The sequence below is a fragment of the Amaranthus tricolor genome, chromosome 14 (assembly GCF_026212465.1).
Source record: "Amaranthus tricolor cultivar Red isolate AtriRed21 chromosome 14, ASM2621246v1, whole genome shotgun sequence".
NCBI lineage: Eukaryota > Viridiplantae > Streptophyta > Magnoliopsida > Caryophyllales > Amaranthaceae > Amaranthus > Amaranthus tricolor.
Window position 1 is genome coordinate 8,561,635 of NC_080060.1, and position 16,479 is coordinate 8,578,113.

The following is a 16,479-nucleotide window of genomic DNA, read 5'->3' on the forward strand; positions in this document are numbered from 1 at the left end:
TTTTTATTTTAATCTGTCCTACTTAATTTGCATTATTTTTATTTTGGATAATAGCCCATCACTTCTTTTTAATCTCATTTATACATTTTAATTTTAATTTAATTTCCACATAATTTATTCTATCTCTTTATTTATTACTACTTTTCTAAAATTCCTTCTTTTTCACTTTAATTCAATTGTATCAGTACAAATGACTATATCAAGATGAAAAAGATATAAAGTTAGAATTTTTATCTTTAAAAAATAAAGGAAAGTAAAACCTTAAAAATAAAAAGAGAGAAAAATTCACAATATTAAAATTAATTTATCCATTTTTATATTATTATATTAGATTATTATACTTCCTCTCTTTTATAATAGTTGTTATTAATATTGATATTTTCTCACACAATATGTTATATTTAATAGCAAATATTATGAAACCAAGAAAGTATATTTTATTTCTATAGTTACCATTTACCAAGGCCACAATCCACCTCATCACTCGTTATATTTCCACCCCTTTAAGAACATTCCAGAACCCTTTGTCTTCTCCCTAGAACCATCTCGTCTCCTCTTTAGACCTATTAATAATAATAATCCCCCGTTAATTTCTATTCATTCCTCTCAAAACCCCAAATAATCTTTCTCTCATCTCCAATCTATGCAATGGCAGACGAAGCCAAAGCCAAAGGTAACGCCGCCTTCTCGTCGGGCAACTATACCGACGCAATTAAACACTTTTCTGACGCTATCTCTCTTTCTCCTTCAAACCATGTTCTTTTCTCAAACCGATCTGCTGCATTTGCTTCTTTAGGAAAGTTTTCCGATGCTTTATCCGATGCTCAGAAAACCGTCGAACTTAAACCCGATTGGGCTAAAGGGTATAGTCGTTTGGGTGCCGCTTATTCGGGTCTCCATAATTACTCTGAGGCTATAGCCGCTTACAAAAAGGGTCTTGAAATTGACCCTAATAATGATGCTCTTAAATCTGGGCTTTCCGATGCCCAAGCTGCTATGTCTAGGGAATCTCGGCCCAGTTCTTCTCCTTTTGGGGATGCTTTTTCTGGACCAGAGATGTGGGCGAAGTTGACTGCGGATCCGAGTACCCGTGGGTTTTTACAGCAACCTGATTTTATTAAGATGATGCAGGATATTCAGAAGAACCCTAGTAATTTGAACTTGTATTTGAAGGATCAAAGAGTTATGCAAGCTCTTGGGGTTTTATTGAATATCAAAATGATGCCCGGTAATGGTGGTGGGCCTTCTGATATGGAGGTTCAAAGTGAGGAGCCCATAAGGGAGCGAGAAGTTAAGCGACCAGAGCCCAAAGCTGAACCCGTACCAGAACCCGCACCAGAGCCCATGGTTGAGGAGGAGGATGATGAAGTAAAGGAGAAGAAAGAGAAGAAGCGGTTGGCTCAGAAAGAGAAAGAAGCTGGGAATGCTGCTTACAAAAAGAAGGAATTTGAAGAAGCAATTACACATTATAGTAAAGCTATGGAATTAGATGATGAAGATATTTCTTTCTTAACTAATAGAGCTGCTGTTTATCTTGAGATGGGCAAGGTAAATTTACTTTGATTGCAAATTCTTATATTCCTACTGTTAGTGTTTAATTTAATTTAATTAGTTTATAGTTTATATGCTTAAAATTAATAGTAATTGTCAAGTCATATTCCATGAACACCTTAATTGGCTTTTTGCTTGATTATGTGAAATGATTAGACTGTTAGTGTTTGACCATTTGGAGAATTAATTGGTAATTGATTTATTTTGTTGTTTGGAAGGGTTTGTCAATGGAATGCTTTTGGTGGTAATGTCAAACGTGAAAAAGAAGGAATGTTTTTGGTTTAATTTTGAATATGTAAAGAATAAGGAATGGTTTGGTAGTAATGTCAAATGTGTAGAAGTCTTTAGGAATGTTTTTTGGTAGTATTATGAAGTATGATTATAAATTGAATGAAGAATGTTGAGGATGCATCATATTCTTGGATGTAGGGGATGCTGTCCAAGTTATAAGGTTGCTTATAGGCTATTTGATTGTATAGACTATGGGAATGATTTGAGCTTTTGTAAGATTGTGTTTGTGATTGCGGTCGGGATGAATATTCACTCTAGTAACAAGTCTTTCCATCTATGGGAACGATTGTATTAAGTTAAGTAATGCTTATGGTAGGTAAAAATGTTGAAAGGAGTTATGTTACATGTGTTTGAGATGGTTCCTATTGGAAGATGACTTTTTTGTTTTGTATACATGCTCTATTGTTCTTCTGTGATTGTAAAACCATTTCCATCCACTACAACCAACCGAGAACCACCTCATACGGTCATACCTACCTCCTATCCACTTCATTTTTACTTAGTATGCGCCCTATACAATCACAATTTCTTGCAAATTTATATATATCAAAATTTATTAATTAAAAGAAAAAGTACCTTAGAATAGAGCATGCTTAAAAATATTTTATTATCCTTACGTTTGTCAGTACTTCATAATAAAAATATACAATTAATTTAAGGTGGTGCTTTGTATATGTGGGGCGAGGCGGTTGGATACGGGACAAATAAGACTTCTTTCCCCCCTCATATAATGTGTAAGATTTTTCATATTCATATCCATTCATTACCTGTCAAATTCATATCCATGCTCACCCTATTTTGAGGTGGATGCGGTGTGAAACCCATATAGTTTTATCCGCTTGCTATCCCTATTATTGTACATTGACATTTCATTGCCTCAATGCCATTAATTGATTGGTTCTTCCACAATTGGGTTTGGGGTTTGAAGAGTTGGATGTACATGAACTTACCCTTGTTATGGTAACAAAGTTGTTCGTTGTTTCAGACTAACCTTTGGTCGTATACATAAGTTGAACTTTACATAAGTAAGATGCATGTATGATTTATTGAGTTATTTGTATATATTCTATTCTATTATAATCTTAAATTAAGAAAGTATAAATGTTTGGCTCTCTTGAAATAAGACTCATGGATGACTAATCAGATAATTTGGTATATATCTATTTTATGATGTGGCATTTATTTATGATTTGTCGTTAAATGTCTGCAGTATGATGAGTGTATCAAGGACTGTGACAATGCCGTGGAAAGAGGTAGGGAGCTTCGATCTGACTATAAAATGATAGCCAGGGCCCTAACTAGGAAAGGAACTGCTTTGGCAAAAATGGCAAAGACGTCAAAGGATTACGAGCCTGCTATTGAAGCTTATCAGAAAGCTTTGACTGAACACCGCAATCCTGACACACTGAAGAAGTTGAATGAGGCTGAAAAAGCAAAGAAAGACTTGGAGCAGCAGGAGTACTTTGATCCCAACATAGCCGATCAAGAGCGTGAAAAAGGTATTTGCTCCTTTTGTGTGTAGTTGTTATATTTTTCTGTTACTTGAATATTAGCAATTGTGAAGTCTTAAAATGTGATGGGAGATAATTTAGTTTCGAGCATCACTACTTAGCTCTTCAAATGATGCTACATATAAGTGGAAGTTGCTGTCTACTCACTAGAATGTTTGATGAAAGTTTCCCTGACGATATATACATTAAGATGGGGTTAGTTGTATTTATGCCCAATTCTGAACTTTGTCGACCCCTCAATGGAATTTGTTTTTTTTTTTTTTTTTGAGAAATTCCATGCGGTGACGAGTTTTTAGCCTTTTCACAAATATTTTTTAATTTCATTTGGTGACCTTAGTTTTCCATGTGGTAGACATCAAATAAATAAATTATCTTACTTTCTTTCCGAGTCTGTTCAAAATACGTGTTTTATATTTTGACTTCGGTGGGAATGCTAGAATATATTCATGTGAGTATGTTCACTTTTAAGTGTGTTCACTTTTAAGTGTGTTCTGCCTTTGTTTTGTGTAGGCAATGAGTATTTCAAGGAACAGAAGTACCCTGAAGCAGTCAAGCATTACACTGAAGCCATCAAAAGGAACCCTAACGACCCGAAGGTCTTGACCTTGTCACTTGTTGATGATTATCTTATTCTTTCTTGAGTGAAATAACATCTTTGTGAAGTTATGTATAACGTTGATGTAATCCAGGCATACAGCAACAGAGCTGCTAGTTACACTAAATTGGGGGCAATGCCAGAAGCACTGAAAGATGCCGAGAAGTGCATTGAGCTTGACCCTTCGTTTGTAAAGGGATATACTAGAAAGGGAGCTGTCCAATTCTTCATGAAGGAATACGACAAAGCTTTAGAGACTTATCAGGAAGGACTAAAACTCGATCCAAACAACCCAGAATTGCTGGATGGTGTCAGGAGGTTTGTGTTAGTTAAATTGTGAGCAATTGCTTCTTCCCCAAGATCTGATAATGACATTAGTGATGTATTGACTGTTCTTACAGATGTGTTGGACAAATCAATAAAGCAAGTCGTGGAGATTTAACTCCTGATGAACTAAAAGAGAGACAGGTTTTATACCATTCTTGTATTAGAATATGCCCAGTTTTACTTACTGGTTTGTGAAGATCTGATTATTATGCTTCTGATGTCGTACAGGCAAAAGCAATGCATGACCCAGAAATCCAGACGATCCTCACGGACCCTGTTATGAGACAGGTAAATTCTTTATGATAATAATATCTCTGACTTTATTTTTGTGGGCGTCCGATTGAGTTATATGCTTATGCACTTTAGGGGCGTTCATTAGCGGGAACCCGGCATTTCGGATACCCGGAAAGGCGGGTACCTGGTTAGTCGGGTACCTATTTTAATGGCCCATGTCCCGATGTACCAGAAAATGATGTTCTTAAAATATGGAATGTTCTTAAAATCAAAGGGTTTTGATGGGAATACAATTAAAAAAAAAAATTAAGCTAAGGTGAGTGAGCGAGACAGATGAATAGAAATTGTGAATTAATTAAAGGTCAGTCATTTAGTGTTGATTGCTATTTGGTAGGCTTCACAGATTTAATGCATACATTTAAAAAATTCCCCCTCCCCCTAATAAATGGGCCAACGGGTACCCGTATGTATAAAAATATTTTGTCTCGAAATGGTTAAGGTGGGTTGGGTACTTGGCCTATACTTTAAAATTTTTTGCTATTTGACCCGTCATTTAGAATACGGGTTGGCAGGTCGGTCAATCGGGTTGGGTTTTTTTTAACTGACCTGTTATATGCAGTATGGGGATCTGGGTTTGCTTTTTGCTTTGTTAGAGTAGCGTACTTGTGAATATATATTTGTAGCAAGAAAATGAGCGTCTGTTTTCCGATGGTATTGTGGGTGTTAGGTATTGATGGACTTCCAGGAGAATCCGAAGGCAGCACAGGACCATATGAAGAATCCAATGGTGATGCATAAGATCCAGAAATTGATTAGTGCTGGAATTGTTCAAGTCAAATGAAGCTAAATCTTTTATAAGGAAACTGTGATCAAATTGGTCATTTATTGTTTTGGGATTAATCAGTTATCAGTTATCAGTGACTCCAACTACTGTATCAATCATTTTTACTTGAATGTGTTAGTTTTTAATTTTGTCAATGAAATTTTCAACGTTATATGTTCACATTTGTCTAGTTTGATTATATTTTTCAAAATTTATGTTTCTTTGTTTTCTTTTTTTCCTGTTTATTTTTTGATGGCTGGAAGTTGGATATTTGATTAGTTTTATACTTTGTATATCATATCAGAAAACTTGAACAAGACATACGATCTTGCTTTAGTGTGAATGATAAAATCAAGATCAAAATGAAATATCACTTATTTATTTCTAAAATGGGCTACGAAATATAGAAATCAATGTACTCCTATAGTAGTAGAGACCACACATTGATAATTTGAATGAATTAAGCAAAATATTAATAACAAAGTAAAAAAAGGTAATGTTTTAAAATATTTTTCAAAGTAAGCACTTTTTTTTCAGAGTTGAGGTTTAGGTAACAGCGAACAAAGAGGGCTGATCAAAAAAAAGTCGAGTTCTTTGTACGTTATTACTAACAATGAATAAAAACTTTGATGTTTTTTACCAGATCTTTGTAGTAACTGCGAACAAAGGACAGTTGGTCAAACAAGGTCAAGCTAATAGCGAATAATCCAAACCTCAACTCTAGGAAAAAAGTGCTTACTTTGAAAAATATTTAAAACATTGTTTATTGTTTGATCTTTTTATATTATTTTGCCTATTAAGTTTAAATTTTCCCACACACTCAGCCAGTCGGCCCAAACAAATGGGCCTGGTTAGTTTGAGCCTTTTTTAATGTTAAAGTCTTGTCTAATCTAATCTAATAACACTAAATTTTTTATTGAGGTCGTCTCACCTTGAGATGACTTTAATTTGGTTCGCCCAAACTATCTAAAAATTGCTATATATACAAGTGGAAAGTTAGTTTTCATTGTTTTTTGATAATGTATTTTATGGAACTTTTGTATAGGCTCGTCTTACGGTGAGAGGGTTTCAAACTCATGGGAGGAAAGAAGACATGAAAATTGCTAGGGAGGAAGGTGAGGTTTCTAAATGGAAATTTGAAATTTTTTTATTTTTTTATTTTATAATTAAATGTTATTAACATGGACAAGTGCTTTAGAAGAACAAGTAAAGGAAGGTGAAAATTCTTAAAAGTGCACCACTTAAATTTGAGATTTTTTATCTCTAATTTTTGTTTTAAAATTTAGACATGCGCAATGGAATGGGGATCAGTTAGATGCTTATTAAGTGGGATTCAAGTGAGTTGCTTCTCAAATGGATATGGTTTTGAAAGGTTCTTTATATACAAACAGGGTAAATTTAAATTCAAAGGGCCTTCACATATATGAATGAGGTAGACTTATGGTGTGTTTTCAATAGACCTTCGCCAAGTATTTTAGGACATAAAATGATTTGTTATTGTGTGTAATTTCGATTTTTAAATCATCATCATCATACTCAATGTATCCCGCTCAGAGAGACATATGAGTAGGATCTGGGGAGGGAAGGAAGACGGCAACCCATACCCATAAAGGAGGATGCAGTCAAAGAGTCCTCCGGCTCAAAACTAATCCTCTGAATAAGTTTTTCATGCCTTTACTCACTGGCCTGCACCATAAGTTTGACCTATAAAGATATTTTCGATATTTGAATAGTTGTTGTTAATAACACTTTATTTCTCAGTTTAAATATTAATGTATAGTATAGCATAACATTCAATATTTGTTACAACACACAAATTTGAAATTTTTTATGCTTAATATTGTTATTGTTATATACATGAAAAGTTCCAAAAATTTCTCACAGGGTATGTGACCTGTTAAATATAAATATTGATACATTATCTATACCTAAAATGTTACCATCATAAGGACATTAAAAGGAGTGTTGGTGAAACTCCTATTATGTAATATCATGCGTATCTTTATATGAAAAATTATACATCGACAGAATCTCATAGAAGAATAACGAGGAACATGTAGAAATTGACAGTCACTTTATGAGTTTAAAGTTGGTTTCAAACTAGGAGTTTCTTTACGTACCTTCTAGTTTGAAGGGATGTTATGATTCATACTTGGGAACTACTGGGTAGGTGGTAAGATTAACTGAAGCTTGTTAGAGTAATTACATCATTTGATTAGGACATGCTTGGTTTATACGTAACTCATGTTCTTGTATCATTGAATAATGAGTGTAATACATTTACACAGTAATACAAATGCTGTTTTATACACAGTCGAGCACCTGGAACTTGGTGTCAGTGATCCAGCGACCAGCCCAATATCTGATGATTTTTACGAGTTGAATACCCGACTTGTTGGATACTTGTGGGCTCGTAGCATGTCAAGGGTAAGATATTGTTGAACACCGGTGTGGCTAGCACTGTTATACATTCTGATCTGACCCGATTTCAACGCCATTCCCAATTGTGTACATAGTTGGCAAATCACTGCTGTAAATAAGGATACACATAAATAAGTTATGTAATATCCAATCAACATTGAATACAAATTCTTTGTGGTGTATCTATAGCACTGTCAATCAAAGCTTGCAAACAATCTTACAAACACCAACCCTTCTTTCCCACCCAAAAGCAATCTTACTCCCAAAACCATTCCTTTTATATCCAACATTCAAAACCAACATATCATATTCAACAAGCCCTCCTCCTCGTGATTCATAGCCCAAATCCCCAATACGTATTCTTTATTGTTCATCCATGAGTTAGTCTTATGTTCATCCTATTGTGTGCAATCTTAGAGATAAGCTTGCATACAACACCTTCTTAAGATCTTCCCAAAGCTGAAAGAGAGTGGTGTTGGCGTCTTAAAGCTGCTCCTAAGTCCTTTCACTCTTCGTTTTAAAGGATTCAAAACGATCATCCTAGGTTTCCAAATCCAACTCCAACACATGATATTTCCTAGAGGTATCCTGATAGAGATCAGCCTAATTCTAGAGTCTTCAACTTGCGATGGCTCTATTCTTTGTTTTAAACAATATATTTACAATAACACTTCTGTTAGAGCAAGCTCCAAATCACCCTCATGTGGTGGAGGGTCTTCGGAGTGCCGTGATGAGGGTGCAACGAAGAACAAGGGTTGGCGTTGCAAGGCAGCAGCACTCAAAAGGTCAGAGAGCTCGGTTGAAGGCTACTCGACTGGTTGAGCGGGGTTGGCTCGGTCGAACGGTTCACCTGAAGATGAACAGAGAGTTCAGTAGCTACAGGATTGGCGCTCGACTGGTCGAGCGGGCTCCAGTACACGAGTTCAGCAAGTTTCTGTTTTATTTGCGGAATTTGTTTGGGCTTTAAGCCATTGGTGCTAGGGCTTCTATGTACTAGGCTATATAAGGGAGCCTTAGAACATCACTAGAAGTATGAGAGTAAGGCTACACGAGAAAGCTAGGGTTAGAAACCATAAGAGTTTTCTTCTTCATTGTGTTGGTTTATGGGTGATATCCATTGTTGATGGAATCACTATCTTGAGAGCTTGTTCTCAAGTGTGTTTGGCTTGTCATTAGTGTATTGTTGAATACATTAATGAAAGAAATCATCTTTTGAGGGGAGGTATCATTAGATACCTCATAAACACATTGGTGTTGTTGCTTGTTTGTGCCTTTTGTTTATCCTCAGTTTTTCTACTCATCTTTTAACTATCGTTTTCTACCGTTGTTGGGTCTGAGCCATTCTCTTTCAACTTCTAAATCAGTAACAAAGAAATTCACCACATAATCTCATTGGAGTCTGGACATGCAGGAAACTTAAATTATGGAGTTACAAGACACATAAGAAACAATAAGAGAGCTTATAAAGGGTCCTTTTGTCTGTAATGATTCAGTCAGTTTTGGAACTACAGATAGCCTGTCAAGGCTCCTTTTGTCTGCATGAAACTCTGGACATTTTGGTGGAAGTAACGTGGATTGATGCGTAAAATATTCATGGTTTGCTGTTTCCAAGCACTTGCCTACACTCTAGGATCATGCAGGAGATTTCTCTGAATTAATACTTCAGCTAGAAATTAATTTCACTCGTGTGCATCATTGTCGAATCACTGTGCCAACACATTACTCAAGAGATCAGTTCTTGTCTCTATAACTTGTGTACATGCCACATTTTTAGGATCACGAATCAGAAATCTATTGCTCAACAATGAATAAAAAATGATTTTCAGCACATGAAGTTCATTGAAATAAGGGATATATACCTAAAATACGTTAGGCGGGAAAGATGGCTGTTGATAAACACAGAACAAACATCGTGTAAGCCAAACAAATAATATAATCATTGATCAGAGAGTTAGTTGGCAAGTTTCTGAAGAAAAAGAAAGTAAGGGACAAGCCCAAGGAAGACCTCAATATAATAAACAAAATCATGTTACCTTCCATTATTTTTTAGATTCCTCCTGTCTTATCTTAGTTTGATATATATAGAGTAAGAAAAGAAACAAGTTGACATCAAAACGAAAACTTGTATTTCAAAGCTCTCTTCCTTCATACAGATTAATAAACAACATTCAAAAAATGGCGTCTTACCACACTCGATCTTTAAGTTTTCCATCAAAATCTCACCCAGTTGCTGATCAGGTAGAACAACAATTGTGCAGAGTGAGGTCTTCTCAAGCTGCCTCTACTTCATCATTGACGAACAAACTTACCGATCTAAATGATTTGTACAAATGTGTTGATGAGTTTCTTCAACTACCAGTTAATCAGAAAACTCAATCTGGCAGTTGGGTTGACGAGGTTTTGGATGGATCTCTAAGACTCCTCGACGTTTGTTCTACATCGAGGGATGTCTTGGCACAATCAAAGGAAATGCTTCAAGAAATACAATCAGTTCTTCGCCGAAGGTGTAGCAGTGAACTTAATATATCGAATCATGTCTCTGAATACTTGAAAGCCAGAAAGACAATAAAGAAGGTGATCCAAAAGTGCTCAAAAGGCATTCGAGAAGTTGTCAAGACTAACGAGGCCAATCCCATTGAGGCAACTTTGAAAGATGTGCAAGCAATTACAGTTGACATCTTCAAGTCATTGTTTTCTTACATTGGTGGATCACAGAAAAGTAGCTGGACTTTCTCTAAATTTGTGAGAGGTCAAAAATCTGAGAAAGAAACAGCAGCAATCAGTGAATTGGATGCAATTGATGCAACAGTTGATATGTCACAGTTAGTAAAATTAGAGTCAAACATTGAAGAAATTGATCGAGTTTTAGAATGCTTGTTTAGGCATCTTGTTAACACAAGGGCAACTCTTTTGAATATCCTTAGTAACTAGGTGAAAATAGCTCTAGTGACTGTACAAATTTTTTATCTGTACATGAAAATTATACGAAATTAAACATACAATTTTCCACAATTTTTGTTCTTGTCTACATATTTGCATGTTCATCCTTTCAATAATGCAGTAACTTTATCTAGATCCTAAAATTTGAAAGGCCAAAATCTTAAATTACATTAAGTTTTTAGTGAATACAAACAGCGAAAGGATAAATTTCTAGTTATTTTCTACATTGATGTCAGCTTTCAATGTTAAAAATGGAAATAAATTTCACGGGAATTAATTAAGTGAAATAAAAAAAAGAATAAGTTGAATAATAATCTGTTAAGAACGTTGGTTGAATCGGAAGTTGTTATGAGGATGACTCCATGTGTAGGGGTCGAATCATCTCTTGAGTCATGACTAATTAGCTGTTTGGATTCCAAATGTCTGATATATCTCCAGAAAATTCAGTACTAGTAAATGCATGCATGTGTGCGCGAATATTACATGTTCCCCTATAGCCAAGCACTTGCCTAATCTGTAGGATCGAGTAGGCTTCTTCGTGCTTAATAATCCCTTAAAATTTTCACAGATAATCTCAAAGATAGAATTAAGAAATAAAGAAAATCCTTTCAGAATCATATGAGGCTACAGAAATAAGAAATGTGCTAACAGAACTCATGTGCATTGTTGGCAAAACAAAGAGCAATCGTGCAGTACATCATTCAAGAAATTTAAAAACTCGTCATTTCAAATGTGTATAGCGTAATTTCTGGATCATCATACCGAATATTGCCAAAATGCAGCAAGTCATTATGTCAAGGAACCAACTCAACCAAAAGCTTAAGCTGATGGTTGAGGCCCCAGAATATGTTATATACTCTAACACGCCCCCTCACACAAGAGCCCTTTGGGCTAGAAGTGTGGATGCAACACAAGCCTTCCTCATAGCTGGCACTAAATATTCCACTTTAAATGAGAGGTGGTTGAGATTCGAACCCGTGACCTCTTGTCACATTGGCTCTGATACCATGTCAAGGAACCAACTCAACCAAAAGCTTAAGCTGATGGTTGAGGCCCTAGAATATGTTATATACTCTAACACATTACTATCTTTACTTGAATTGATATAATATATGAATGAAACCATATGATCCCTCATTTATCTAAGATTCCTTTTGTCTTCTCTAACTTTGGTATATATAGATGCGAAGGAGAAAGAAGAATTCATTCCTCAAAGTACCAAAACTTGTATTTCACAAAAAGTTCTTCACCTTTAAACAAACAAAGAAAATGACTAAAAATGGCATCCTACCACACCCGATCTTTCAGTTTTCCCTCAAATTCTCACCCGGTTGATCAATCATTTAAACGAACTATTATGTAGATTAAGGTCATCTCAACTCAAGGTGCCTCAACTTCATCAATGACCAACAAACTTACTGGCCTTAAAGATTTATACATGTGTGTTGTAAGACGCTGTCGCACGCGCACAAATTTAAATTGTATTTTATCCTATTACAACTTGCTAAATATGGTAAGTGGCAAATAGTAGTCGATCTCACAGAGACTGTGATTACTAATTTTAAAGATACTTCTAAATTATTTATTTTATTAGAAAATATGCAAAATAAAATGAGCTTAATACAAGAAAATAAAATATGTAAAGTAAATAAAAGAGTAAAACAATAAAAGAAAGTAGTAGCAACATGTATTTTAGTCATTGGCAAGACTATTTCTAATCATTAATTAATTACAACTTTTATATGAATAGCGGCTGTAGGATTTATAGTACCCTCATAAATCCGCTGTCATCCCTTTTATATTAGCTTACTATTTGTACCCAAGATAGTAAAGCCCTAGTGTACATTAATCCGGTTTTAATGAATAGACTGTTTTAATTTTAAGAAGACTTAACCAACCATTAAACTTAATTAAGAAGATACCCTATAACCCAACTAAAATTAATATTAGGTAAACTCTAATAATAAAACTAGATGCAGTTACTATTACTAGTTGTATTTTTAATAAAACTAACTAAACAAAGTTTAATTAATTGTAAAACATTAACTTATATAAGAATAATTAAGTGTACCCAACAAAATTAATCTTATATAAATTTAGAAATAAAAACTAGTTTATATAAATACTCAATAACAAAGTTGCATAAATTGAAGACCCATTTCAAATCTCATAAAAATAATTTTCCAAGACATTAATACATGTTACAACAAAATAATTTACTCCAAGTTAAACATGACAAAATATGGAGAATAAGAAAAATTCATTAAGTAAACAGTTTTGTAATACAAAAGAAGAGACTTAAAAATATGTTTTTCAATCTGCTTTCTCTCTACTTAACTCTAAATATATGAGAATATATCCCTCTATTTTTGTTAGATGGTAAGGCCTCTATTTATAGAGGTGAGAATAATTAAAAGACAAAAATATACAAGTCAATTCTAATTAAACTTCTTCTTTAATCATCCAAGTTGCAAAATATTGTGGCGGAGAATTTAACACATGAACCATAGAAATAGGGAAAGCTTCCACCACCTAGCAAGAGAATTTTAGTAGAAATTTGCTTCTCGACATTTAATAGCACTTATCAAGTTGAGTTGTCTTGTAATTATTTCAACCGACTTCTACAGCTGTTTTCACATAGTTGTGAGCTGAATCAGGCTTTGTACAAAACATAAAAGTTGTGGATCTTTTCAAGTAGATCTCCATAGCCTCAAAAAACGCCTAATTTGGAGTCCGTATGAGTGAGATATGCCCATTTTAAAACTAGATTGTCATTTACTTTGTGAATTACGTTTTTTTCCTCGTTCAGCTCCAATTTTCTCATCTCGTCCAACTTTATTTTTAATCACAAATCCTAAGAAATGTTAATAAAATTATATAAGTGTAGATATTAACTCATAAATTAAATATATACTAAATATTATATATTATTTAATAAATATAGTAAAATTGTACGTAAAGAGGAGTAAAAATAATATAACTTTTAGCCCATAACATGTGTTTATGAGTTTCTCCAGCTCCCTCAATCTCAAAGCCAAAAAGGAGTTGACGAGGTCTTGGATGGATCTCTAAGACTTATCGATATTTGTGCCACATCTCTGGATGTCTTGGTACAGTCAAAGGAACGACTTCTAGACATACAATCCGTTCTCCGAAGAAGATGCAATGGTGGACTCAACTTTACCAATGAATTTTCCGAGTACATAAAAACCCGAAAATTAGTTAAGAGGGTAGTCAAAAAGTGCTTGAAAGACATTCAGGAAGTAGAAAAGATTAATGAAGCTAATGCTACAGAAAGCAAGTTGAAAGATGTTCAATCAGTGACAGTTGATGTCTTCAAGTCATTGCTGTCATACATTGGTGGATCACAAAAAAGTAACTGGTCTTTCTCTAAATTTGTGCACGCCAAAAAAGCTGAGAAGGAAACAGCATCCATTAGTGCATTTGATACAGTTGATTCTACTGTTGAACTGTCACAACTTATCAAATTAGAGTCTGAAATTCAAGTCATTGAACAAGATTTGGAATGCTTGTTTAGGCATTTAGTCAAGACCAGAGCAACTCTATTGAATGTTCAATATTGTAAAGAAATTTTTGATCTGTAAATGGAAGTTCTGCACATATGAAGATACAATTTTCTCTAATTTATGTTATTTCGCAAGTGCCAATAATCTTAATAACGACGTTAACTTTAAACATTTAATCGAACATGCTTTGTCTTGTACTTTAGAGAGGGTCGATAAAGATGTGTCGAATATGGGTGGTTTAAGGTTTGGAACGGTTGATGAGAGTTGCTTGATCAAAGCAACAAATAAAGAAGCTGAACAGTGAGTGGCTCGACCAACCGCTCGATCGAGTGAAGTATTGCTCGACCGGTCGAGCGGTGTTGGCTCGGTCGAGCAAGGTGTGCAGAACAAGTCAGTAGCTTCTCTGGAAGCTCGCTCGACCGAGCGAGGTAGTGGCTCGGGTCGAGCGGAAGTTCAGCAGACTACTTTGGATTCTATTTTGGTCAGAATTTGTAATGTCTATGCAATAATGTGGTGCATTACTCTATTGTTTATTGTAATGTTTATTGTCATAGTTAATTAGGATGTTAATTGAGATGTTACATGTATGTTTATGGTGCTTTATGAGGGAATACTAAGAGTGATAAATATCTTGGCTATAAATAGGATTCATCACTCATAGTAACATTCACCAAAAAAACACACATATTGTTGAGAGGGCTATTGCATTGTTAGAAACTTGAGAGTGTTCTTACTTTGCTTTAGTATTTGTGATCTTGAGAGATTGTTCTCAAGATAAGGGTGGTTTATTATACTTGTAATTGTTGAATTCATTATAATAAACTATATTTGAGGGGGAGGTATTCAAGATACCTCATAAACACTTGTGTTCATTTTTGCATTATATTTTTCATTTGTTTTTCTTTGTTAAACCTCTTTGAAGCTTGCGCTTTCAATTCTATCAACTCATAGTCTCATACCTTTGAACAAGAAAGGACGTAGAAGCTAACTACTAGAGTTCTTAGTTTACAAAAAGCAGCCAAATGACAGATTAATAGTTTCTAGTTCAATTCTTAAGCAATTTTCTGCTTTCTAATAGGTATAAATTTAATAACTAACAAACAGTAATGCTTTAAGATAAAGTTGTACTGAGATAGGTGAAAAACAGGATGAAATTTTTTCATTATGTTCCCTCTAAAATCACAGCTGTAAGCTGAAATTTTAAAACATACTTATATTATAAACCTGTTCATATTCCACTTGTTTGGTAGATGCCAGTAATTAAAGAAAAGTAAAAGGCTTGCATATTATTGCATGGTTTCCTAAAGTCTAGCTTTTGTCTTCATCTTTGATCATACATGTAACTATTTAGTTTTCTGATCACGTTCAAACCAAATTCTGTATTATTGTACTAACAATGAGAGGTATAAGTTTTAGCTAACCAAATTCTAAGTTGTTCCCACTCGCCTTCGCCATTGTCCAGGGAGAAAGTAATGACACATGGAGTTGGTTTTTGGATTGTATAAGGCAATATGTAACTAAAAGGGATGACTTATGTGTCATATTTGATCGTCACAAAGGAATTTTACATGCCATGAACAGGGTTGGAAAAGCCTGGGAAGAACCATATGCATTTTATCGATTTTGTAAACGACATCTTGCTTCAAATGTGCTTAAGAAGTTCAAGATCATAGCTGTCAAAAATTTATTTGGAAAAGCTTCTGAACAAACAAAGATTCGAAAATATAATTACTACATGAAGCGCCTTAAAGAATATGATGAGGATGCATACAAGTACCTAGTGAAAGGTTCTATTCCTGAGCGCCAATGGACTTTACTTTATGATGGTGGCCATAAATATGGAGTGAAAACTACAAACATGTCTGAAACGTTTAATAGTGTAATGTAGGGGGCTAGATATCTCCCAATCACTTCATTGGTTAGAATGACATTCTATCGGGTTAACGAGTATTTTGCTAAAATGAGAGATTTGGGAAGAAAGAGGTTAGAAAACGACAATGTCTATACTAAGAAACCTTCCTACATCTACGTTGCTGGTACATCTTTTAACAATCAACAAAATATAGTAATACTTATATGTGATTCTTTTAATAGTTTATTGATTACATGCAGGCTGAGCGCATCAGAGCGATCCTTATACAATGCAATGACACGATTCACGGGGCCGCTACATTGCCCGTTGATGTGGGGTATCGGCTATGTACTCAGACCCTGGGCTCTATTAACACGTCATTGACCGATGTATTGAGTCAGGCGGGG

At 34.7% G+C, this 16,479-nt stretch overlaps 3 protein-coding genes across 3 annotated transcripts; all 3 read left to right on the top strand.

The window, feature by feature from the left end:
• The first annotated feature begins 530 nt into the window (after positions 1 to 530).
• LOC130799547 (hsp70-Hsp90 organizing protein 2-like) lies at positions 531 to 5,512 on the top strand. The gene is made up of 7 exons (XM_057662669.1): positions 531 to 1,548; positions 3,053 to 3,341; positions 3,864 to 3,949; positions 4,043 to 4,266; positions 4,350 to 4,416; positions 4,504 to 4,563; positions 5,237 to 5,512. The coding sequence occupies exons 1-7, from the start codon at positions 649 to 651 to the stop codon at positions 5,348 to 5,350; spliced, it is 1,740 nt and encodes a 579-aa protein (XP_057518652.1). The 5' UTR covers positions 531 to 648; the 3' UTR covers positions 5,351 to 5,512.
• Positions 5,513 to 8,981: 3,469 nt separating this feature from the next.
• Positions 8,982 to 13,052, top strand: LOC130799548 (uncharacterized). The gene has a single exon (XM_057662670.1). The coding sequence runs from the start codon at positions 9,929 to 9,931 to the stop codon at positions 10,682 to 10,684; it is 756 nt and encodes a 251-aa protein (XP_057518653.1). The 5' UTR covers positions 8,982 to 9,928; the 3' UTR covers positions 10,685 to 13,052.
• Positions 13,053 to 13,069: 17 nt separating this feature from the next.
• LOC130799251 (uncharacterized) lies at positions 13,070 to 16,108 on the top strand. The gene is made up of 3 exons (XM_057662355.1): positions 13,070 to 13,093; positions 13,711 to 14,265; positions 15,683 to 16,108. The coding sequence occupies exons 1-3, from the start codon at positions 13,070 to 13,072 to the stop codon at positions 16,106 to 16,108; spliced, it is 1,005 nt and encodes a 334-aa protein (XP_057518338.1).
• The last annotated feature ends 371 nt before the right edge of the window (positions 16,109 to 16,479 follow it).

Excerpts from the sequence above, each read along its gene's own strand:
- LOC130799547 (XM_057662669.1), top strand. The coding sequence starts at position 649 with ATGGCAGACGAAGCCAAAGCCAAAGGTAACGCCGCCTTCTCGTCGGGC. Across the intron at positions 3,342-3,863 it reads CGATCAAGAGCGTGAAAAAG|GCAATGAGTATTTCAAGGAA; the intron begins GTATTTGCTCCT and ends TGTTTTGTGTAG. Across the intron at positions 4,417-4,503 it reads ATGAACTAAAAGAGAGACAG|GCAAAAGCAATGCATGACCC; the intron begins GTTTTATACCAT and ends GATGTCGTACAG.
- LOC130799251 (XM_057662355.1), top strand. The coding sequence starts at position 13,070 with ATGGTAAGGCCTCTATTTATAGAG. Across the intron at positions 13,094-13,710 it reads TAAGGCCTCTATTTATAGAG|CTCCCTCAATCTCAAAGCCA; the intron begins GTGAGAATAATT and ends GAGTTTCTCCAG. Across the intron at positions 14,266-15,682 it reads CCAGAGCAACTCTATTGAAT|GGAGAAAGTAATGACACATG; the intron begins GTTCAATATTGT and ends GCCATTGTCCAG.
- LOC130799548 (XM_057662670.1), top strand. The coding sequence starts at position 9,929 with ATGGCGTCTTACCACACTCGATCTTTAAGTTTTCCATCAAAATCTCAC.